The sequence below is a fragment of the Emys orbicularis genome, chromosome 10 (assembly GCF_028017835.1).
Source record: "Emys orbicularis isolate rEmyOrb1 chromosome 10, rEmyOrb1.hap1, whole genome shotgun sequence".
Taxonomy (NCBI): domain Eukaryota; kingdom Metazoa; phylum Chordata; order Testudines; family Emydidae; genus Emys; species Emys orbicularis.
In genome coordinates, this window is record NC_088692.1 from 58,204,588 (window position 1) to 58,230,072 (window position 25,485).

The 25,485-nt window shown below is 41.2% G+C and overlaps 1 protein-coding gene across 1 annotated transcript in view; it reads left to right on the forward strand.

Annotated features, from left to right (window-relative positions):
* Positions 1 to 25,485, forward strand: part of ICE2 (interactor of little elongation complex ELL subunit 2) — a 52,095-nt gene that overhangs the window by 13,170 nt on the left and 13,440 nt on the right. Inside the window, exons 3-10 of the mRNA XM_065411857.1 lie at positions 1,175 to 1,442; positions 3,285 to 3,404; positions 8,123 to 8,257; positions 9,323 to 9,445; positions 10,158 to 10,317; positions 17,043 to 17,227; positions 17,692 to 18,655; positions 23,237 to 23,415. Of these exons, the coding sequence (XP_065267929.1) occupies positions 1,175 to 1,442; positions 3,285 to 3,404; positions 8,123 to 8,257; positions 9,323 to 9,445; positions 10,158 to 10,317; positions 17,043 to 17,227; positions 17,692 to 18,655; positions 23,237 to 23,415 (2,134 nt within the window). The remainder of the gene's footprint in view (positions 1 to 1,174; positions 1,443 to 3,284; positions 3,405 to 8,122; positions 8,258 to 9,322; positions 9,446 to 10,157; positions 10,318 to 17,042; positions 17,228 to 17,691; positions 18,656 to 23,236; positions 23,416 to 25,485) is intronic.

Genomic DNA, 25,485 nt, shown 5'->3' on the forward strand with positions numbered 1-25,485 from the left:
GAGAACCTGTCTCTCTGACTAACAGAAGTTGGTCCAGTAAATGATATTCCCTCACCCATCTTGTGTCTGTAATACCTGTGACCAACACGGCTACAACAACATTGTCTACATAAGTAGCAGATAGCAGATGAGGAAATGAGGCCTCATTCATAGTGAAGACCTTTCCAGAACAAAGAGGACCTGTGTTTTGTGATTGGCTCTCTCATCTAGAAATCCAGTGTAACAAGTTATTATACGTGATGTTTCCTGGAAAAGTGGAGTTGATCCAGTACAAATAATGACCACGTTTTTCTTCTTTTGAAATCAGTGGTGAAACTCCCATCAGTCCTAGGATTTGGCTGTCTAAAGCACAGAATAATAAAATATAGATGGGGGTATGGTGTTATAACACCATTGTTCTATTAATTATGATTAAGCCTGTGAGTTTGTCACCGAGGTTATGGAAGATTCTGTGACCTCCGTGTCTTCTGCAGTGGCCAGTTCACCTGGCTCAGGAGCAGCTTAGGCAGCTTCTGTGCCAGGTGCACTGGTCGCTGCTGGGGCAGTCTTGGGCCACCGCGCCCTCACCCCCATCCCAGCAGCAGGGTTTGGGTGTGGGAGGGGACAGGGGGTTGGGGCACGGGATGGGGTGAGATGGGCTCTGGGTGCAGCTCTCATTGGCCATGGTTCCCGGAGTCCCCCCAGGTAAACGCCACCCAGAGCCCGCCTCACCCCCTCCCATGCCCCAAGCCTCTGCCCCCTCCCACACCCAAACTCTGCTGCTGCTGGGGGGGAGGGCGCAGAGCCAGATAGGGAGCCTGCACCCGCAGGGGTCCCGGGCTGCCCGCCCACCCCCTCTCCTCCTCCCCAGCACCAGTGAGGGGATCTCGGGCTGTGTGCCGCTGCCTGTCCCCTCCTCCCCCTGCACACAGCCAGGCCTCCCTCCCCCAGCACCCGTGGAACCCCTGCAAATTTTATTCACTGGTATTTTTAGTAACAGTCATGGACCGGTCAGGGGCCATGAATTTTTGTTGACTTTTACTAAAAGTACCCGTGAATAAAATGTAGCCTTAATTTGCCCAATGATTGGAAATCTTAAAGTCTTCCATGACTGTCAGCATCAATTTTCTCAAATACAAGTCTTCATATGAAAAGTGTAAGTTGTAAGTTTTTTCACTTACTACTATTCTTTCAGACATAAAGAAGAAAATGTAGAGGCATCAGTAAACTCTGTAGAAGATGCGAAAACATTTAACACACAGGCTGCAGCTCCAGCTGAGGAGGAAGTTAAACCCACAGCTGATGATAATCCTTTTCCAGAGCCCAGAATCCCCTATCCTTATGTCTCTAGTCTAACTGAGAAGGAGCAGAAAACATATTTATATCTAATGACTAAGTTTTCAAAAAAGCCTGCATCCTACCAATTCATTGCAAAACATCAAAGAGAATATTCCCAGTATTTGGTAAGTGTTAAAATTGTCTTTTCTCCTAATATTCCTTGCTGTAATAATCCAAGGAAAATTTTCTAAAAGTCATTTGTAGATTAAAAATTTGATTGTAATAATTATAAGTCCTTAAACATTTTCAATTCCGACATGTTTTATCTCCCCAACAATGACATTTGATTTTTTTTTTAAAGGTAACTAAAAATGTACATTGTTATTTTACTGAGGCTTTTTTACTGAGAATTTTTTAGGATAGTTGATGTCACGTTACTCTAAAAACATAGTTGAATAGTTGCCTTGACGCCTCCTGCTTTCCTGTCCCTAAGTCAGTTGCTATGATGGTAGTTATAGGAGGAATTCAAGTGATGAATTGACCATAAAATAAGTAGTAAGCGGAGGACACACATGTAGAATTTCATAATGTCATGGACAAATGTTTTAACTGTATTAGAAGTTAGATACATCATGATGGCTGCGTCCTTCTGTGATGGGTGGATTAGGTCCGGAGGCCCACATCCCACCCCAGAAAAGGACAGTAGAGAGGTCCCTCAAGCTGCTTAGAGCAGCTGTGTGAGAAGCAGCCAATCAGGGCCCAGCAATCTAATATAAGAAGAGCTGCAGGGCCAGAGCAAGATCAGTTCCTTGCTAGAGCTGGAGGAGAGTGGATGGTGCGTCTGGTTGGCTGAGGGAGCTACAGGACCTCGGGCAAAGCAATGCTGGCAGAGGGTTGGGGGGGAGGACGCGACGGATCTCCAGCCTGGCTCCAGGCCTGATAAGTCTTCAAATATGTTAAGGACTGTTATAAAGAGGATGGTGATCAATTGTTCTCCATGTCCACTGAAGGTAGGACAAGAAATGATGGGTTTAATCTGTAACAAGGGAGATTTAGATTAGATACCAGGAAAAACATTCTAACCATAAAGATAGTTAAGCACTTCTAAGGGAGGTGGAATCCCCATCATTGGAATGCTCATCATTGGAGGCTTTTCAGGTTAGAGACACACTGCCGCAGTGGTCTAGGTGTTCTTGATCCTGCCTCTTGAGGTTCCTTCCAACCCCACATTTCTATGATTCTATATGCTGATTATATTTTAGGCTGCATCCCATAATACAAGACTCACTCATTAACACCATTGGAGACCTTCATCTTGACCTTCAGTACTTGACATAGCAAGTAGTCTACTCACTGGAGTAGAAATGCACAAATATTCACTCTTTTAGTTCTTAGCAAAAATTTGAGTCCTGTAAGTGGCATTAACTGATTCATTGGCTGTGGCTATTGCTCTGTTACATTGATGGTCCTGCGATTCCTTGTTTATGGCAATTCCATTCTCTTATGTTGTGACAATGGATATATCTACATTAGAAAAATTAGACCCATTTTTTTCAGCAACAAGGCTAGTGTGCTATTGTTAGTAGCAGTGTAAGTGCTAAGGTAGACCGGGCTCATGTCAACTTGCTCTGACAATGCCCATGCTTCACTCTCCTTGGTTAAACTAATATTTGTTGCAGGGAGGAAGCTTCTTTTCTTAAGGAAATAGACTCCAATCCTGTAAGCTTCTTTTGTGTTGACTTCAGTGGAGGTGTCAGTGTAGAATATCTAGTGAGATCTGGGCCATAATGTCTTCAGTTCTTCACCGAGATACCTGCATTGCCTTTCTAGACATGTCACTTCTTGTAGGATTTAAATAACCTACTGGATGCTTTGTAAATATGCAGTGAGATGTGTAAATCCATCCTTTATAATAATGGTTTACATTTACAATTACATTTAAATTATGGGGGAGGGTATTTTTTGTTTGTTTTTTCTTGCTATCTTCAAAATGGGACCTTGTGTGTGTGTCTTCTTTCTTGTTACAGCAAATGAAAGAATTTCTGAACAGTGAAATTGCAGAATTTTTGAAATTTGCACAAAATGCAGCCAAGAGTTGTGTTCAGGATTATGATACCATCTCTGAGGATGCACTGCTTTATACTGAGGTAACAGAAATGTTTGTGCATTCATTCATTCATTGAATAAATAGATGAAAATATGGGGGGGGGGAGAAAATAACATACTAGCCAGGGATGAGCAGATGTACACAATATAAATTCAGTAAACTGAGGTAATTGAATATAAATAAATAAATGTAGTTTGCTATCAATGAAGCATGCGGCAGCAGCTGGGGCTCCCCCGTTAAGCAGGCCCATCAAACCCTCACCCTAACAAGCCCTACCCCCCCACACACCTGGACCCCTCTGACAAGCCCCCCACACCCAGACCCCCACCCCACTGAGCCTCAGTCAGCTGCACCTGGACCCCCCCACGAAGCCCACACACACAAAAAGCTGCCACGCCCCATCTCCCCTCACCCAGCCCCCCATCCTGAGCCCCAACTACCATCACCTGGATCCCCTGCAGAGCCCCATTGCCCCTGCACCCAGAACCCCCCAACGAGCCCCTGTGCTTCCAGATCTCCCACTGAGCCTCCCGTACCCAGATTGCCCCACACAGAAACCTCTCGCTCCATACCTGGATCCCCCTCACACTAAGCCCCTCCCCACTTGGATCCTGTTAGGCTGAGCCTTCCCAGCCACACCTGGTGTGTCTGGCACAGCGGGGCAGGGCCCCAAGGTGTTTCTGGGGCAGGCCCAGCCCTTGCACTGGGGCAGGTGCAGCCTCACTGCCGAGTCCCTGTACAGGGGGAGGTGGGAGCTTCAGGGTGATCTCACACCTCAATGCAGCCAGTGGCCTGTGCTCCACACTGCCATGCTGGAGCCACATTTATTTATTGACCAATAAAATTTGCAGAACTTTAAAATATTGTGCACATAATTTTTAGTTTTTTGGCACAGAATTCCCCCTGGAGTATGAGATAAGACCTTGTTATACCTCCTTGGACTCACTCAAAATCACTATAATAGAAAAATGAAGGCAATGTTATCTATCTGATGTCATAGTGAAGTAGGGTGAAGGCAGCCCTCTGTTAGTTCTCAGGTATTTTCTGTTACAATGGTACATATTCCTTTAGAACTGTTTAAATAGTGAATGGCAAAAATAAGAGCATCATAAGAATATGAAGGTCAAGAGCTGAATTTCTGCCTTATTCCTGCACTTATCTTCCCCCCCGCCACCACTCCACCCACCCAGGCCCTGAATATGAAATTGGCAAATTGTAACACTGCGGAGTCACCCCTGCAGCACCTCCTGCTGGTCGTCTCGGGAATTAGCTCATTCCAGCTCCGGAGCGCCCTCTGCAGGCTGGTGATCCGCCTGTCCTCTGGCCCCCGTGTCCCTCCCAGGACCCCGGTGCCCTTGTCTTGGGTGCTGCCCCCCTGGCAGTACCCCACTTTCTCTGGGTTTCCCCACCCACTATCCCCACTTCACCTCAGTTTTGGCTACTGCCCAGTCTCCATCTAGCCCCCATTCACTGGGGCAGACTGCAGTATCAGCCACTCATCATAGGCAAAGGGGTTTGGACTGGCTGCCTTTACCCACCCTCAGGCTGCCCCTCTGCAAGCCCAATACCTAGGTGGGCCTAAGACTAGGCCCTGCAGCCTGGGGAGTTGCTGGCCTAGGGCTTCCCAGCTCCGAAGGCCTTTCCCCAGCCCTGCCTCACTCTAGGTCCCCAGGTGAGTTCCCCAGCAGCCAGGCCTGTCTCTCTCTCTCTCCAGTCAAAGAGGGACTCCTACCTCTGGCTTCCCTGGTCTTATAAGGTCCAGTTGCTTGGTTTGGGGTGTGGCCCCAGCTGCAGCCACTTCCCCAATCAGCCAGGGTTTTACTCCCTTGCCCAGCCCCAGCCCTTTGCAGGGCTTTTCCAGCCCTCCAGGGCTGGAGCGGGTGCTCACCCCGCTACACAAATATAAATTTTAATTAAAAGTTATTTATTAGAGATGAAGTGGAGAAAGTACTATAAAATAAAACATTTTGATAATTGTGTATATTTCTGGTAGTGACTTACCTTGACATGAAATAGCCTATTATTGTGTTAGAATGGTAAACTTTTCCAGATGGAAAATGTTTTACTTTCTGTCTTATAGCATAGAGCACTGGCTTGGTCCATACATAATAATTATAATATTTGTTAGTGAGTAGTTACTTCAGCTAAATTTGGTAATGAGGCTGATCTTATTTCACCTTAAAATTTTTGTGCTTTGCAATTTCTAGTACACAAGACAGATTTGTTCTGTAGTTGAGAAATAGTTTGGGTAAACACAATGATTAGAATCCCATTCTACATTATAGCTTTGTTGTTTCAGAAAAGAAACAATAAGGAATAAAAACACGAATTTGTTTAAAATTGAGATTTGCCTTCATTTGTTATATACCTTGTTATATATTGTCTATTGTTGCATTTTGTGTCCTTTTTTTTAAACAGAGGACCCTACACCTGGTCACAAAATGTGGCTTCATTCCTCCATGTCTTTTAGTCTGTGATTTATATTTAACAAAATTACTTGCCTCCAGTCATCTTTGAAGCAGCAATTGTGGACAGAGAATGGAATAATTTTTAGTAGGTGCAAGTAATGAATTACTAAAGTCCCCGAGTACATGATGTGAAACTAGTGTAATTTGTCTCCGCATCCAGGGTTCATGTGCAAATGAATGTGTTTCCACAGGGGACATTCCCCTACTCTTTACCCTTGCATCCTTCACCTGAAGCCTACATAAAATAGGTACCATGAAAAAGGAATGATTAACGGTGTTTCAGAGTCCAACTAGAAGGCTGAGCCTACAAAGAAAGTTGCTTATTTGCTGAAAGACTTAACTAGTTCAGTGCAAACTGATAGGCCTAAACATATATTTACAGATTGGTGTCTGAATAAAAATCATACTTTTAAGTACCCCTTTTGCCATCATATACTGTATCAACAGTGATTATTACAGCTCCATAGACTTATTGTATTAGTAGTAATAAATATTAATTTGCATTCTACCCAAAACTCAAAAAGTTTTCTGAGAGCTTTTCCCTCACTGTGTAAATTCCAGTACAACAGAACAACAAATGTTACCTATGGATCTTAAATACCACGATCACAGGTGACTTAGCTGGCTTCTTAAAGAAGAAAAAAAAACACGTTGGAATTATTTTTTAAAGGCTTTTAAAATTGGGAAAAATGTGTGGGAGATAGGAGGAGTACCTTAATCTGTTTCCCTGCTTTTGTTTGTTCCTGCCTCATCCTCTGCAGAACCCCCAAAACAAGATCTTAGGAACTTTTAGCCACTTTTCAAATTATCAACTCATGTTATTTTATGCAGTGGAAAAACAGCCAAAAAAAAAACAAAAACCCTATTTTGTTTTGTGTTTGTACAGAGCCTAGCGTTCTGAGGCCCTGGTACATGACTGGGGCATGTAGGTGCTACCGCAATACAAATAGTAACTGACTAAGATTTTCCACTCCATACTGTTTTTTCTTATCAAGACCTGTTTCATTTCCCTAAAACAACATTTCACCTGTACCAGTAGTCTTTGGTTCTACAATACTTCCGAGCTTTCTGGATCAGAGTAATCTATAATGTGGTAAGGTACCAAATGCTTTTATGATAAATTACAGAATATATTTTCTTCTACTCTATTCTGCCAATTGATTGTTCAGAATACTGATCTAGACAATCCTTTCTTAAATAAACCCATACTGATCTCTACCTTTAATAATTTTCACACTTACAGATCTTTCCCCTAGGGAACTAGGCCTGCAGATGTTTAATTTTTCTCTATACTCCCTTAATCCCTTACTAAATATGGAAAACCAAATTAGTTCTTTTAATACTGCCTCTAGTCTTAAAACCAATGTATAACTTAGCCAAAGGCTTTCATATTCCCTTACTTGTTCCTTCCGAATTTTGGAATGTAATTCTTCCAAGCTTGACATGTTTCCACATTTTATAATTATAATGGCTTAATTATCTACTTTCAGCAATCACACACGCCCCATGCAGAGAATCATGTCCCATTATCTGGTAGCAGCTTATTTTCTGCTACCTTTATAAAGAACGGTATGATGGTATAATGTAGCCTCGCGCATTTTACAGTTGAAGAAACTGAGGCCTGAGAAATCTAAGACCAGCCTGAAAATGTGGTCCTTATACAAACTCCTGTTTTTGTAGTTGCAAATGGGTAAGTGCAGTTAAGGTGATTTAGTAGTTTCAGTACCTGATTTGTGGGCATAATCAAATACTTAGACTTCCAGGTGACCTTAATTGCATTTGTGCCCACAATTTGTGGATATTTCTGAAGACCAATTTTTAAAAATCTGGACCCAGTGATTTGCCATGGACCACACAGTGACCCAGTACCAGATCCAAGAATAGAATCTACATCTTGCAACTTCCATTCCTGTCTCTTAACCATAAGATATTCCCTCTGTCTCTCTAGGCTCTTATCTATTGTTTCCTCCATCACATTGTTATTTGAGCACCTACCCATCTCCTTTCTGTGGCAGTGCTTTAAGAAAAACAAGTAGCCTCCTACCAACCTCATTTTTTCCTTTTTCCTCTCGTCACAATTTGTTAAACTGAATTCTAAAGAAGAATAAAGAAATATTTTTAACAAATCCATTCGCAGAAATGGATGAAATAAAAGTTCTTTCTTGTAGCTAAAAATACAGGCAGATGTAACTTTTGCAGCAGCATTCTAATTTTTATGAAACTGTTATGGTATTGATACATAAGCTATGTAACATCCTTTTTTTTTTTTTTTTTTTTTTTTTTCCTTTAGCAATTTCTAAGTGCTTGTATTGGACATGTAAAGAAGTACCCTGAATTTTACATTCTCCATGAAATCACCAGTATCATGGGAGGCAAATTTAGCACAGAGTTGACCTTGAAGCTGGAGAAAAATCTACTTGCATTGGTAACATCTCTCTCTCATAAAATTTTCTGATAACTTGAATTAAACATGCATTACATTATGTAATGCTACACTGATTGAGATCATTCTTCCATGCTTGGACTATAGGTTACAACTTGCAAGACACATTGCTTAGGTCAGGGGTGGGCAAACTTTTTGGGGCCACATTGGGGTTGCGAGACAGTATAGAGGGTCGGATAGGGAAGGCTGTGCCCCTCGAAACAGCCTGCTCCCCGCCTCCTATTTGCCCCCTCCCACTTCCGACCCCCTGACTGCCCCCCCTCAGGACCCCCGACCCATCCAATGCCCCCTGCTGCTTGTCCCCTGACCGTCCCCTCCTGGGATCCCCACCCCTAACCGCCCCCCTGGGACCCCACCCCCTATCCACCACCCCCCCAGCCCCTTTCATAATGTGGCCCTGCGAACATGGGCGGAGGACTCAGGAGGAGCAGGGGCAGCCGTGCAGCCGGAGAGAAGTAGCGGTTTCCCCTTCAAAGTGCCGCTTCTCTCCGGCCGGGTGTGCAGCCTCCTGGTGCTCCTCCTGAGTTCTCCGTCCGCGTTCCCCACACTCCCGCCACCCACACCGCCCGCCTGCTCCCCTGCAGTGCAGCCCCTCCCCCCTGTGGGGGGTGTGCTGGTGCTGAGCTGCCCGAGTGCCCGGCCCTGGGTCCCCCTGTTGGTGGGGGGGCCCATGCTAGGGCACCCTGTGTTCATTGGCAAATCTGCCCCTGAGCTGCGCTGCCCGGCCGGAGCCAGCCACACTGCTGGCACGGCGAGCTGAGGCTGCGGGGGAGGAAGGACAGCGGGGGAGGGGCCGGGGCCGGCCGGGAGCTCAGGGGCTGGGCAGGATGGCCCTGTGGGCCGTAGTTTGCCCACCTCTGGCTTAGGTAATAAGTAAATTATCTTGGGGACTGGAAGATAACAATTCTATATGAATATTTCTAAAATATGAGAATCATAAAATTTTAGAGGGAATTTATGTAAACAATATTTTCAACCTAAAAAATCTAATATAAAATCCCAACACTGATGCCAATAAATGTCTGATACTGCTTTATTTTATTCAAGGGAAAGGCAAGTTTTGTTAAAGTATTGTCACCTGCCATGTATATGCAACTACAGCTATCCGTAGATTATAAAACTGCAGCATCTGTTGCAACTCCAGAACAGAAAGCTTCTGCTATGCACGATGTGAGTAACAATTGTTGTTCTAATGTATGTAATAATGTAATTCACATCATTCTTTTTAGTGGTGCATGATCAATGTAGCGTTTCTGTTTAAAAATGGTAGGATGATTGTTGTAAGTTTGAAATAGCACTAACAGTCTGATCCGATGCTGACTGCAGTAAATTCCATTCACTTCAATAGACATTGGATGAGGCCCTTAGAATGTTACATGTCGGCTATCTGTAACCTCTAATGAATTTAGATAGAGCTATTGTTTGCAGTACTCTGGTTAAGGATTTATTTTTGTATTAATTTAAAATTATCTTTTTTGTATTAAAATATCAATATATATGTAATGAAAAGAGTTTGATTATACAAAAAAGTACTAAGTGTGTGTGTGAGAGAGAGAGAAATGTGTTGGGTTTTTTGGGGTTTTTTTTTTAAAGCATCATGCAGCTGTTTATTGCTTTTCTTTGTTCCTTTTTTTTTTTTTTCCCCTGGTAATTTTTTGTGCTACAAGATGTATGTACAGGATTCAGAGAACACTTTTAGGGTCTTGCCTTAAAGTTTCTTTGATTCTGAACTTCAACATTAATGTTGTATTTGAATATTTGTTTTCAGATATTTTTTTATTCAGTAATTTAAAAAAAAACTGGATATTGAAATTAACTTGTTTTTGCTTGTTAATGTTTAAAATGTCACTGTTAATTTCTTTTTTTCATTAATTTGTTTCAGGACATTAGTTTGGATCCAAATGCTGAAAAACTTGCTTTAAAATATTGTCCACAAATAGTTTTAAATAGTCAGTCATTATTTACTTTGTTGAATAATCATGGACTAAACTATAAGGAACAGTGGGAAATACCAGTTTCTGTTAAAATGATCACTGTTGCAGGTACAGTATGTTTTTGTTCACAGGGTTTGTGGTTTCTATAGTCACTTTTCCAGAGGTACACAGATAAGAGAATTTGAAAATCCTTATTGTCCAAATAGTCTTTCCCTACTTATGCATACTTATGCTTGTACATTGATTCCCTGTGACAATATGAATTATTAGTCAAATAATATGTGCTTTCTGTTGTCGTTGTTATAAGATTACTTAGGTGTTTCTTTTGCACTCCACCGCTATCGTTGTAGTTGAGGATTCTTTTTAATGGTCTCAGATCTAACTTCTCAGTAATCATACTACGTTAACCCTTCTACTTAATTAATCTAAGTGTGCAGGAAAAAATTACAAGTTAAAAAAAAGCTTTGTTTCTTAATGAGGGAATGGTAATTATGTTTCAGATAGAGCATTTAGGATCTTTAAGTTTTGTCAAATCAGCTTGCATAAACACACACAGACCAACAAAAAGAAGACAAGAGAAGGGAAAAATAAGAAAATAGTGCTCCTTTTCTGGTCTGGTGGTAGATGGGGGTAGTCATTTTAGACAGCTTCATGATGGGGCTGTGGCTCTTTCCTTAGGCATACAGAGTCTGGTCCATGGTAAACTCTGATTGGAAAGGGTGGATTAGAGGCACAATCTCATAGCTAGGTGTAGTTTCCCCCTTTTTCTTGGTGACAGGAACCAGTGGCACTGCCATCAGAATGTTAAGGCAAAACCAAGTCTATGACCTAGGGGTCATTGGTAAAATCTGAGAAATTCCTTGTCCTCAAGTCAATCGGCATAGCATTCGTGACTAGGATCAGAAAATAAAGAAAAGCAAAGGAAAATATGAATACAAAATAAAACCAACAAAAGCAGAGAGAGGGATAAGCTTAGGCCCTAGACTCGATCGGCCCATAGAAAATTAGTAGGCTGTTCACAACAGTCTTTCCAGAGGTTTATAGTAGCTTTTCTAACTGATTTAGGAGCCTAAATCTCATTTTCAAAGGGGATTGAAGCACTTTTTGGCTTCCAAGTGTTTAAATCCTTTTTGAAAATGAGACTGAGCCCTGGTTGATACTACAGAGTTGGGTTGACATAAGGCAGCTTATATCGACCTAGCTCTGTAAGCATCCACAGTAAAATGTAGCTCCCATCTATGTAATTCGCCCACTACAACGACTTAATAACTCTACCTCTGTGAGAGGTGTAGCGCTTAGGTCGATGTAGTTAGGTCGATTCAGTGTCCGTGTAGATACTGCGTTGCTTACGTCGACTGTTGCCTTTCAGAAGCCTTCCTGCAACGTTAACTGACAGTTAAATTGGTGCAAGCACTGCTGGTGAGCACGTGCATCACTGACACAAGAAGCGTAGCGTGGACATGCAAAAGCAATTTAATTACTGCGGTGACTGTATCTCAACGTAACTTAAGGTTCACTTAATTTTGTAATGTAGACATACCTTAGGCTCCTGAATCAGTTAAGTGTTGCAATTTTGTGTGCACTAAATGCCTAAATACCTTTAAAAGTTTGGGCCTAAATCAATTACACTCACTCTGTTAGAAGTAGCCCAAGTCATTTGATCCTATTGTCATGACCAATCTCAGTGTTTAAAACAGTGGTTTTCAGCCTGTCGTTTGCAGGCCTTCGGGGTCCACAGACTGTCTAAGATTTCCAAAGGGGTCCACACCTTCATTCAAAAATGTGTACGGGTCTGCAGATAAAAAAGGGTTGAGAACCACTGGTTTAAAATAAGGCTGCTTCATACACGTGGCACATCTATCATTTCAATGTCATTTTAGAAAGTCTACAGGATTTGTTCTTCTCAAGGCTATGTATGTTGCTCTTCCTTGCAAATGAACACCTACAAAAATTATGTTCCAAAACTTGAGAATTTTTGACTCAGATATTGTTTCCATTGTGTTTGATCATTTTGAAAAGCAAAAACCAATGACTGAAAATGGATTCATCAATGTACCCAGACATACTGTAATCAGATTAAAAAACAAAACAAAACATGGATGTGACTTAACATCTCCTATCATCATCTTCAGTGAAAATGGTTTAATGTGTGTCTGATATATTTTTGTCAACTGTAAAAGTGCTGTTATGGTCAATAAATTGACTGTAATGGCATACCTTAATATTCACCATGTCTCCACAGTGTTTTCTGTGTGCTTATTTTTCTGACTGAAATAGTTTTTTCCTCCTGTTAGCCCTATGGAACCAATACACCACTGTCATGGTGACCTATATTGATTGTAGCAACAGTATACACCAATACCTATCTCAGGTAATTCCATTAAGTGAAAGCTATTAACTATATCAAGGAACAGCAAGACTCCTTCTGATGAAGCAGAAGGGGTGTGGGGGGGGGAGGAAATCTTGTGATTTTATTTGAGAGGTGCCATCCCATCCCATAAAAGCCATTAGTTGTCTGAGAATTACTTTTCAGTGTTTCAAACATGATCTGCATGTTTGGGTTTTTCTTTCATTTTAAAAAAAGAAGTCAGGGAGCATGAAAATTCAACTATTTTTTTTTTATAGCTGTGATTTTGGTACTTCATGAGGAAGCAGCCATCTAGGATGCAGGTATCATGGCCTTTCTGCTCAATATTATTATTCTTTTCAGTTAAAAATCAATTCAGTTAATGTAGTTTGGCTGGAGTTATTAATTTATTCCATAAATTCATTTAAGGAAAACATGATGAGGCAGTTTTCTATAATAATCTGGAAATGAGCCAAGAAGGAAATTTCTTGTTTTATAAAGAAAAAAGGTCCAATTTCATTGCAATTATCATAAAAAGTAAACTTAAAAAAACCAAGCTACTGCAGTTAATCCTCTGTTCTCAAGGAGAGAAACTGATAGCAAAGTCATCTGATAGATTTTTAGACCTTGTCCTACCTCGTTACTGAGAATAGTAACGACCTCTAGAGATATTGCAATTAACATTGAGTTTGGACATGCTATTTTATATCCCGTTATTGCAATGAAATGCCCTCCTTGTGTTTTAAAATTGTAAGCTGTGCCCTTTGTGACGTAAGCAAATGTGTTCCTTGCAAAGTTTATAAAATATAGTAAGGTAGAGATGGTATCAAAGAATTGACTGAATAATAAGGGAGCTTCAGAAAAACATTTACTATAGTTTTATAAAACAAATTAGTAAAAACTTCCTGGAATTGAAAGGGCCAGTGTTACAATGTACTGTTATATAAATAAATTAGGTTAGTAGAAGACACTCCTGCCAGTAGAAAACACAAAAAACTGGTAATTTAGTCTAAACTAGGGTGGTTAAACAATTAAAAAAAAATTAATCGCATTTTAATCGCGTGATTTTAAAAAAAAGTAATTGCATTTTAATCGTGCTGTTGAACAATAATAGAATACCATTTATTTAAATATTTTTGGATGTTTTCTACATTTTCAAATATATTGATTTCAATTACAACACAGAATACAAAGTGTACAGTGCTCACTTTATATTTTTGATTACATGTATTTGGACTGTAAAAAAACAAAAGAAATAGTATTTTTCAGTTCACCTAATACAAGGACTGTAGTGCAATCTCTTTATCATGAAAGTTGAATTTAAAAATGTAGAATTATGTACCAAAAAAATTGCATTAAAAAATAAAACAATGTAAAATTTTAGAGCCTGAAGTCCATTCAGTCCTACTTCTTGTTCAGCCGATCGCTCAGACAAACAAGTTTGTTTGCATTTGCAGGAGATAATGCTGCCCGCTGCTTGTTTACAGTGTCACCTGAAAGTGAGAACAGGCATTCTCATAGCTCTGTTGTAGCTGGCGTCGCAAGATATTTATGTGCCAGATGTGCTAAAGATTCATATATCCCTTCATGCTTCAACCACCATTCCAGAGGACATGCGTCCATGCTGATGACGGGTTCTGCTCGATAACAATCCAAAGCAGTGCAGACAGACACATGTTCATTTTCATTATCTGAGTCTGCCACCAGCAGAAGGTTGATTTTCTTTTTTTGGTGGTTCGGGTTCTGTGGTTTCCGCATCGGTGTGTTACTCTTTTAAGACTTCTGAAAGCATGCTCCACACCTCGTCTCTCTCAGGTTTTGGAAGGCACTTCAGATTCTTAAATCTTGAGTTGAATGCTGTAGCTATCTTTAGAAATTTCACATTGGTATCTTCTTTGCATTTTGTCAACTTTGCAGTGAAAGTGTTCTTAAAATGAACAACATGTGCTGGGTCATCATCCGAGACTGCTATAACATGAAATATATGGCAGAATGCGAGTAAAGCATAGCAGGGGACATACAGTTCTCCCCCAAGGAGTTCAGTCACAAATTTAATTAACGCATTATTTTTTTAATGAGCGTCATCTGCATGGAAGCATGTCTTTTGGAATGGTGGCCAAAGCATGAAGGAGCATACAAATGTTTGGCATATCTGGTATATAAATACCTTGCAGTGCCGGCTACAAAAGTGCCATTCAAATGCTTGTTCTCACTTTCTGGTGACATCGTAAATAAGAAGAGGGCTGAACAAGAAGTAGGACTGAGTGGACTTCCTGAAGTTTTACATTGTTTTGTTTTTGAGTAGGCTTCTGTTTCTGTATGCTTTTGTTTTCCATAGGCTCTGAAGTGTTACATTGTTTTGTTTTTGAATGCAGTTATGTAACCAAAAAAAATCTACATTTGTAAGTTGCACTTTCAAGACAGAGATTGCAATACAGGTGCACATACAGGTATGAGGTGAATTGAAAAATACTATTTTTTGTTTATAATTTTTACAGTGCAAATATTTATAATAAAAAATAATATACACTTTAATTTCAATTACAACACAGAATACAATATAAATGAAAATGTAGAAAAACATCCACAATATTTAATAAATTTCAAAACTGCGATTAATCGCGATTAATTTTTTTGAGTTAATTGCGTGAGTTAACTGCAATTAAACAGCCCTAGTCTAAATCAGTTAAGTCATGCAAATACAAATATTTTTGTTGCCAGATGAATCCTGGTAGGAGTTTGAATATAGGCTTCCCCATTTTTCTACGTCTACTACCTTCTGACCATTTTTTCACTTTGTTTTCTCCAGTTTTTAAAGAAGTTAAAATGTTGTCTTAATAAGTCAGTGGATTGTGAATTGATGGTGATATGGAATCTCAAAATTTGGTGTGAATAAAAAAAAATGTTTTTTCTTCAGTATTTCTTGAATACTCGAGACAAATAATTGGGAGTCAGGTGGGCAGGGCAATACTTCATCCCACCTCCCGTTACAGTTGCTAACCAAGGGCTTTTACTTAGCTCTCAGCAAGCCGGGGTGTCAATCTATCCCACAGCAGTCTACTGTACATTGTGTTCATATGGACCCTGGTGCTGTGCACTAAAAAAGTTCCTTGGTGTGTTTTAATCTACTCCCATTTCAAAGTGGGATAGATCAAAGTGCACTACAGAAGGTTTTGTTCTCAGCACCACGTGGACACTTAGGCTATGGCTACACTACAGTGCTTACAGTGGCACAGCTGCACCAATGTAGCTACGCTGCTGTAGCGCTGCTAGTGCAGACACTCTAAGCCGACGGGAGAGAGCGCTGCCATCAACTTAATTACTCCAGCCCCCACGAGGGGCAGTAGCTATGTCAGTGGGAGAAGCTTTCTCCTGGCACTTAGGTCAGTATAACTTACGTTGCTCAAAGAGGTGGCTTATGTTTCTCAGGGATGTGAATAACTTATACTGACTTAAGCTGCAGTGTGTACATAGCTTTAGTGTGCAATGAGCTGGTGCAGGGTAGATTCACACCTTAGCTTGCTATATAATAAGTGTTCATGTAAACAAGCCCTGATAATGGGAATTCCATACCAGGGAGGGAGTTGGCAAGAGGGGATTGGAAGAAGTGAATACAAACATTTGCAAATTTCATGTATTTGTTTATGAAGCATAATTGTCTTGTTTGTAACTGTTTGACTCAGTGCATACCTATTTGATGGTTTTCACTTTAATCTGCAGAATGCTAAATTAACACTTTATCACATAAAAGGCTCCCATCATGTGTGATGTTATTAAGAGGGTGGTCTTAGTCTCTGAAATAACCAAACTCTTCAGTATACTTTTTTTGTTTAAAGTGTGTGCCCTACCTTCAAATGATTTTGTAAAGATTAATTTCACTGATTTCCCCCCCCCCCCCCCCTGTAAAATTAACTACATTTTCAAGGGTATCAACATAATCTGAAGACAGTGGAGTCTATGATATGAATGTTGCACTTAAGGCAAAGTCTAAAAACAGGAGGGCATTACAGCTGACTGTGGCTAAGGATATAGTTTAGGTTGCTGAACATTCCTTGCTGGTAATGAGACATGAAATGGAAAAAACCAAGCTTGACACTCAGAGCCCTAGATCAGTTTGTGGGGCTGGCAGTTGGAGAAAACATCTTTTTTTATTTGCAAACTGAATATATTTGATATGGGAATCGGTGAGAGATAATGAATGTGAAACCCCAAAATGCTAATTTTACAAATTAACTTTTCAGGATAGAGCAGCACTTTAAATAATATGTGAAACTGAAGTAAACTGTCAACATATTTCATATTACTGCCATGGGGTCCTGATAAATTTCACTTTTCTTAGATGTATTTGTTCCCCAATGAATAAGCAATAGAAAGGAATGTAAAATGGTTTTGAACACAAGTTGGAGGGATGAAGTTTAATATTTAAATTGCCTAATGATTTTTCTTTAGAATATGGGAAACATAAACCCTTTCCTCCTCTTAAAAGGTGCCAAACCAGTCAAAGTGATTTATATTGACTCACCACTCCCAAAAAAAGAGATGACAGTGAGAGAGAAGAACCAAATTTTTCATGAAATCCCGCTGAACTCTCTGATGTCCAAAAATTCAATTATTCCAGTCTCTGCTGTGTTGATGGACAATCCATTTGAGGAAAATATGTTTCAGTGGAACGTATGTAGCTGTCTGTCTTTTCAAAAATATGCTAGCTTATTTCCTTGATCTTTGTGTTCTGCAGTGATATTGGGGGGAAAACAAGGTTCTCTCCATTATTATCACTGAATTATGGAGGGTTTTTTTTTTTTTTTTTAATGTATCTCTCTCTTCTTAAATGCTTCTATCCAATTTAGGCTGGTTACTGATGTGTGCCCTCTTTAAATATATTTGTTTGTGTGCCTTGCATAGGTGGCAGTTTTCATATTGTTTGTTCCCTTTACTCATATTTTGAAAGGCTCTTGTGACTCTTAGCTTTAGAGGTGTTTTATACATAAATTACTGAAATATTTTTCTTTCGGTCTTCAAAATAATGTCTGGTGGGTACAACATTTTGTGCATCTCTGTTGCATTGGATTTAGCAATTTGTTTTACTTTGGTATGATGCACTTTATTGTTGATTAATTTTTCTTTGTTATATGAAGATGCCTCCTGATGCTTGTCAATTAAGGAGGACTCCGACTCTGGACCACATGGATCTAGACTTTGACAATGATGTCACAGAATTGGAGACCTTTGGAGCAGCATCTAAGCCCTTGAAGACATCCAAAACGGAAAATACTCCTGCTAACGTATGTAAAACTCTATCAGACAAGCTAAAAATAGAGAAACAGTTGGTAACTACTGTAAGCGATGGTGCTGAGGAGGGAACAAGTAAAGTTAATGAGCAAGGATTTTCAGCATGTAGTAATGTGCAGAATGTGAACAAGACACAGCTGCCATCATCGAATGGTGATGTCGGGTGGACTGATTCTGAAGAAAATTCCTCATTTAAAGGCCTCGATTCAGATGAAGTTGAGTTAAATGATGAGCAACATGGTACGGCCACAAACAAAGTATTGGACACTTGTACAAAGTTAAGTACTTCGGCTAAAACTGATAGTTTCAAGAGAGAATCTGAAGTTACAGAAGTAAATGAGACTCCCATTTCTTTTTGCAATAGTGATACTGATGAAGAACGTTTGATTATTGACACAGAATGTAAAAGTGGGGAATATTGCAAAGCAGCTGTGTTCAGTTCTAATCCAAATCCTGTAGCAGATATACCTAAATCACCCTCCCCGATACACACTTCATCAAGTAGCTTGGCTAACTCTTCAGAGAGCCCAGACCAGGAAAAAACTGCTTCCAAAAAACCTTTCAAAAGACTGTCTAAAGAATTTGACCCCCTTGGACAAATTTTGAAAATGCAAACTGAACTCCTTAAGCCGCCTTCCCCAAAAGCTCCTGAGCAGCCACTGGTGAATTGTGATAAAAGTTCTAATCCTACACCAAGCCTTGTGCCACCACCTTCAAAACCTACTGTAGCTTCCAGCATGGAACCTGCTGCAAACACAAGCAGCTTACCTAAACTTACATGGACTTCACATTTTCAGGGAGGTCCAAAGGGTAAGTGTTGCATTTAGTGTATTCAAAATTAGAAGGAGAATTTGATAAGGCAGCCACAGAAGCCTTAATTCAGTCCTGTTGAAAGCACTAGCCGTAGCAAATATGTTAATTTTTGAGGGTGGAGGAGAGGTGATGGAGCTTGGAATAGCACTTTGTTGTGTGTGAGAGATAACGAAAATCTTGGATGCTCTGCTTAAATGCAGAAAATGTGCAGAAAATCTTTGTAGCTATATTGATCCTTGATGGAAAATGTCTAAAGAAGGTAAAATTTTATTTGATTTATTTTACTATTGAGCCAGCAAAAAAAAGGTTACAGTACCTAAGCTTTCAGGCCAAGAAGGGACCCTGTCTTTCAACAGCTTCTCAAGCATTGGGGGGACTTCAAATATTGTGTAGTGTCACACATGGTCCATTAAAATGGCCATATTATTTGTAAAATATATTGAAATACATTTATTCTCTACCTCATTTATATCTTCACTAAAAATCTAGGACCTGATTATCATTTGTGCAAATGAGAATTACTCCCTGTCATTGCATCACTGCCCCATGTGCATTTTTGTGGCAGAACACAGTGCTGTAGCCTCTCTGCCTCAGTTTTCCTGACAGAGTTTAGAGTCCAGTTCGGTGGTTTATGTGACTCAGCCCTCTGGCCAGCTCATTCCAAAAGTTCAAACCCCTTTTAGGGTAGCAGAGTCTGAAGTCCCAGTACAAACCAAAGGAGTCTTTCTCCCAGTAGGGCTTAATTCTCTGCTTCTTTTGGGGTTATTTGTCTGTCCATCCTCTGGTCTCAGCTCTAAGTCCCTGCACCCCTTTCCTTCAGGTAGGACATCTCTTCTGTGGCCTGGCTTAACAACCATCAGCAAGTCACAGGTCCTTCCAGAGTGTTCTTTCCTCTTTTTATGTTCCATTCAATGCAAAATGGTGGAAGGTGGTTTGCTTTACAGTATCAAGTGCTACTTTTCAGTCCCAAAGAAGTTGTCTAATCCTTTTGTGGTGAAAATAAATGGAGGGTGAAGTTTGGGTATTTGTGACCAAAGAAGGAGATGAGTATTTTACAACTTGTAGTCAATAGGACATCGTTTTTCTCTTCTTACTTCTGGTGTTAATGCTCCTGGCCATTGTGCCAGCAAGCCAGGATCAGCTGAGTAATGAAAGGGGAAACCCTATAACTAAGAAGCAAGGGATAGAGGGAGGCAGTGGTTGAAAGTTAGCTCTCTGAGTGGTGCTGGAAATAGTAAAAGGAAGGAAACCTGGGGAAACTTTCAGTTAAACTGAAATGAGGGTTTAAAAGGTAGTTTCATTGAGACCATTTTTATTTATTTATTTTTATTTATTTAAATTCATATTTTCTTCATCACTCTAAGCGTATTCTTAGCCTTCCAGCTCAGGATGTAATTCCCAGCTCAAGGAGACATACCCATGCTAGCTCTGATCAGCCTAGGGTGTTAAAAAAATAGAAGTGTAGCTGCAGCATCAGAGATGCTGGGTACAAACACAGGGCAGCTAGCCCTCGTGCCACCACAGCTGCTCTTCTGATTTTAGCACGCTATCTCAATCAGAGTGGGTGGTATATCTTCTCGACCTGGGAATTACACCCTCAGGTGTTCACACATGCCCTCAAACAGAGGGGTACAAATTTGTTCTCTTAGTATCTTGGCTTTCACACAGTAAAAATATCGAATTCAGGTGTTTGGCACTTAAAACTTTGATTTCTCTAGCTACACCAGCAAACCAATGCTGCTGGAGAAGTTAGAGTACTTGTGCTTCCAAATGAAAGAATGGCAGTCCTAAAGTGTTCAGTAAACCATTTGAGGTGATTCAAAATTATACGGTAATTCTGACAAACCTCCATACATTTCTGTATCCTTTTTGGCAGCAGGCCTGGAGCAGGTATTTCCACCTTTCCTATCTGTTACTCCTCCTTCAGATAGATGATCGATAATTATCCTCAGAAATGTTTATATTTCTGTTTTTATTTTTTAAACTCTATTAAAGGCATCATAAAAGAGATGCTGAATGAAGTTTTACTTACCTACCTAAAATTTAAGTTTTGGGTCCTGAACAGGCTGACGGGCCCTTTAACAAAGGTTCTTTTAAAATCTCTTTAAAATGTACAGGTATAGGTTTAAACTTGATTTTGAAGAACTGGATGCGATAGTTCATCCAGGCTACACTTGGCCCAGAGATACAGGGGCAAATGTAGGTTTGTATGCCATCTCACAGCTCCTCAGTTTTGGGGTCAGTTAAGCATCTAGCGCTACTACATGGAGGTAATTCTTAGGAGGCATCATAAATGGATTTTTTTTTTTTTTTTTTTTGGCCCTTTTGTGCCACCAGTGGATGGGCTGACTATCTGGCCTGGGTGTATGCAGGATGTCAGCATTTGAAATATGCAGTGTAGTTGTAGCTGTGTGAGTACCAGCGTATTAGAAAAGATGGGTGTGACGTTCCCCTGGTGTTATCTGGATCTGGTGATCTGCTAGGTCACTCCAGTCCTTGACTCTGGAAGCCAGCATTCCCCTGCTCTGCTGTGAGAACCCCCACTCCTGGGCTGTTCACGCACAGCCTCTGGCATGTAAGCTGCTTGGATTGTGCAACCGAATGACACTAGCCAATATCTCCGGTCCCAGACACAACCCTAGGAACCTCCGTCTTGCAGTGTCCAGTTATGCCTGCTAGATGCTGCAAGCTTATATGAGTTTGTCAGTTTAGCAAGAAATTGATATGTACCATGCTTGTTATCCCAAGGGGAGTCTCTGACACACTTCAAACCAAATGCACTGCTTCAGGTAGAATAAACAAACATATTTATTAACTATAAAGATAGATTTTAAGTGATTATAAGTCAAAACGTAAGTCGCATTTGGTCAAATGAAATAAAACCAAAACGCATTCTAAGCTGATCTCAACACTTTCACTGCCCTTACAAACTTAGATGCTTCTCACCACAGGTTGGCTGGTTGCCCTTCAGCCAGGCTCTCCCCTTTGATCAGCGCTTCAGTCGCTTGGTGGTGATGTCTGTAGATGGAGGTGGAAGAGAGAGGAAGAGCATGGCAAACGTCTCTCCCTTTTATCATGTTCTTTCTTCCCTCTTGGCTTTGCCCTCCTCCCCCTTCAGGGTCAGGTGAGCATTACCTCATCGCAGTCCCAAACTGACCAAAGGAAGTGGGGTGACTCACTCGAGAGTCCAACAGATCCTTTGTTGTTGCCTAGGCCAGTGTCCTTTGTTCCTGTGAACTGCCCCTCTGCTCTTGGGGAGTTTTTGCCTTAAGCCATGAGGACACATTTTCAGCATCATAACTATATACATGAAATTACAACCCATAATATTACTATAACAACAATTACTATAACATTACCATAACAACAATGCTCAGTGCATCATGAGCCTTCCGAAGACACCCAGCATGACAAACTTTGCATTGGATACCACACAATCATTTTACAAGGATGAACATGGGGGTGCTGGGTGTTTTCCCCCAAGGTACAGAACGTCACAATGAGTGAGGTAATACCTTTTATTGGACCAACTTCTGTTGGTCAGGGAGACATCTGAAAGTCAGCTTCCTTAGTTTGAAGCATAAATAGGTTAAAAATCAAATCCAATAACATCTTGCCACGTACATGGTGTTTCACAAAATTATACACTAGTTTAGTAGCTTCTGGATTCAGAAGCCCAAAAATGTCTTTATTTTGGTTATGAAACCTGAAAAGAAATAGAGGCAAAGAACTACAGGTCATATGCACTGATGGAAATGAAAGCAGTTAATCTAGAAGACCTACATTGAGAGATGGCAGCTACCAAAACACCATTGTGGCTGTGTTTTGAACCCATCAAAAATTATGTATTATTCTAAATCTATATAGGTCCAAGAAAGACATCCAGTTTTATTAATTGCAATTCTGCATTTTAGAATTCAAGTAGATGCATTTTAAACCACACTGACAATGAGCTTCTGACAATAAGAGTTCCCGTACCCATGCAACCCTGGCACTTTTTTTAGGTCTTTTACTCTTTTTAAGCCTGTAGCACTTGCCCTCAGCCATGGGTTTGGTCTCCTACCTACTATGATTCTAGCTGTGTACTGTATTCTAAATCTTTTCTCTCTCAATCCTAGTAAATCACAGAATTAAATTCACATTCACTAACCTCTTCTGATTCCACAGATGATGATAGTATTTGGGACAGAATCTGCCATGTTACAGCAGTGTAGATTCAGAGTAACTACTTTATCTTCAGTGGAGTTATTCCAGGTGTCCACTGGTGCAACAGAGGTCAGATTCTGATTCTACATTTGTATAAGAACAGCAGCCTAATGTTCTGTCTGCATAAGAATAGCTGTGACTAGGGTAAAATATATGCAAATATTTAGTATACTTTTATGATTGGTGCATGAAATTTTCTATGTTTAGTTTATCTAGAAATACATAGCAAGCGACCCCTCTGATAAGACAGTTTTGCAAATCTCTTACTAAAAAGATAAAATACAATAAATGTTTTATTCTACTCTGAGGGGGAAAAAATCTAATTCCTGCCTTGTAAAGACTGTTATTTTTTGTTTTATTTATTTTCAAAAGGATTGCTCCCAACTGAACTTAAGATGCTTGTTGAAGACCAGTCAGAATACACAGCTCCTCAGGATGGCAATCTTGTATATAAATTGTTCAGTCTGGATGATCTGCTGTTACTCGTGCGTTGCAGTGTAGAAAAAGTAAGGACAGAGCCACGATCCTGTAATAAAAGACAAATCAGAAAGGTAAATATCCTGCTTTTGGCACCTTTTACATATGTGCTTGACTGAAACTTGTTCCATTAACAGAACTTTTATTTAAAGTGCACTAAGGAGATAAAGGTGTTGCCTCAAGCGCTACTGTATTGTTTACACACACTTATTCCTATAATGTATTTAATCCAGTCCTCACTAATACATACTTTCGTATTTTGTTCATTTCTGTAACTGTCCAATTTCTATCCATTGAGCAATTATTTTCTGTAGGGGGAGAGGCAAGGATTAATTTTGACTTGTGTAGCCCCATTTGGTTCATGCAGTTAAGTACTTTTGGGTCTGATCCTTCACTACTTACTGCGGTGACACTCCCACAATGGGAATTTGGTCTCATTAAAGCACGCAATGTAATGTCCTGTTGGGAAAGATAGGCCCCATCCTACAAACAATGCTCTTCGTGTTACCTATCCATTTCTGATCTTTCAGATGTTCATATTTAGGACACAGTTGTTTCTTGAGATTTATGAACCTAGAGTCTTTTCAGTTTTTATTGATGTTAGGCTAACTGCATGTTTGATTTTTGAATGCTGTTTTGTTGGTGTGATTGCAAATTTATCGTCCTCATACTCCCAAATATGGAGTACGAGTAGAATTGCCAACTTTCTAATGCACAAAACCGAACACCCCTGCTCTGCCCCTTCCCTGAGGTCCCGCCCCTGCTTGATCCGTCCCCCCTCACTCATTCACTTTCACCGGGCTGAGGGCTCTGGCTGGGGGTGTGGGCTCTGGGGTGGGGCCAGGTATGAGGGGTTTGGGGTGTGGGAGAGGGCTGGGGCAGGGGATTGGGGTGCAGGGGGGGAAAGGCTCTGGGCTGGGGATAAGAACATAAGAACGGCCGTACCGGGTCAGACCAAAGGTCCATCTAGCCCAGTGTCCTGTCTACCGACAGTGGCCAATGCCAGGTGCCCCAGAGGGAGTGGACCTAACAGGTAATGATCAAGTGATCTCTCTCCTGCCATCTATCTCCATCCTCTGACAAACAGAGGCTAGGGACATCATTCCTTACCAATCCTGGCTAATAGCCATTAATGGACTTAACCACCATGAATTTATCCAGTTCTCTTTTAAACGCTGTTATAGTCCTAGCCTTCACAACCTCTTCAGGTAAGGAGTTCCACAAGTTGACTGTGCGCTGCGTGAAGAAGAACTTCCTTGTATTTGTTTTAAACCTGCTGCCTATTAAGGTTTAAAACAAATGCTGGCTTTGGATGTGGCCAGAAATGAGGGGTTCAGGTTGTGAGAGAGGGCAGGGGGTTGGGGTGCAGGGGGGGGGTGAGGGCTCCAGCTCTGGGGGTGTGGGTTCAGGGGTGGGCGGGAACTCCAGGCTAGCGCAGGGAGTTAGGGTGTGGGAGGGAGTGCAGAGTTCCGGCGGAGCTTACCGTGGCTTCTGGAAGCGGCTGCCAGGTCCCTGCGGCCCCATGGCGCACGGGCAGCCAAGGAGGCTCTGCACGCTGCTCCTGACCCCGTAGGCGCTACCCCCATAGTTCCCATTGGTCGCAGTTCCCAGCCAGTGGGAGTTGCGGAGCCGGCTCTCGGGGCGGGGGCTGTGCGCGTGGAGCCTCCCTGGCCGACCATGTGCCTAGGGGCCACAGGGACTTGACAGCTGCTTCTGGGAGCCACACGGACAGGGAGCCTGCCTTAGCCCTGGGCGCCCGCTGCACTGCCGACCAGACTTTTAACAGCCCACTAGGCAGTGCCGACTGGAGCCGCCAGTCGCTTTTTGACCGGGCGTTCCAGTTGAAAATAGGATGCCTGGCAACCCTAAGTATAAGCACTGTACTGGTTGGAGCAAGGAGGCTATGAGGAGGGAATGTAGTACATAAAGGGCAATTTTGTGACTTAAGCATAGGATCAGAAGCATAGGATCAGAAGCATAGGATCAGAAGTTAGGAGATCGCGGCTCTATTGCTCGTGCTTTCACACTTTGTGTGACCTTGAGCAAGTCAGTTAATCTCAACTGTACGCTCAGTTGCCACACTTGTAAAATGGAAATAATTATAATTACCTCACAAGAGTTGTGGGAATATTAGTATTTGTAAG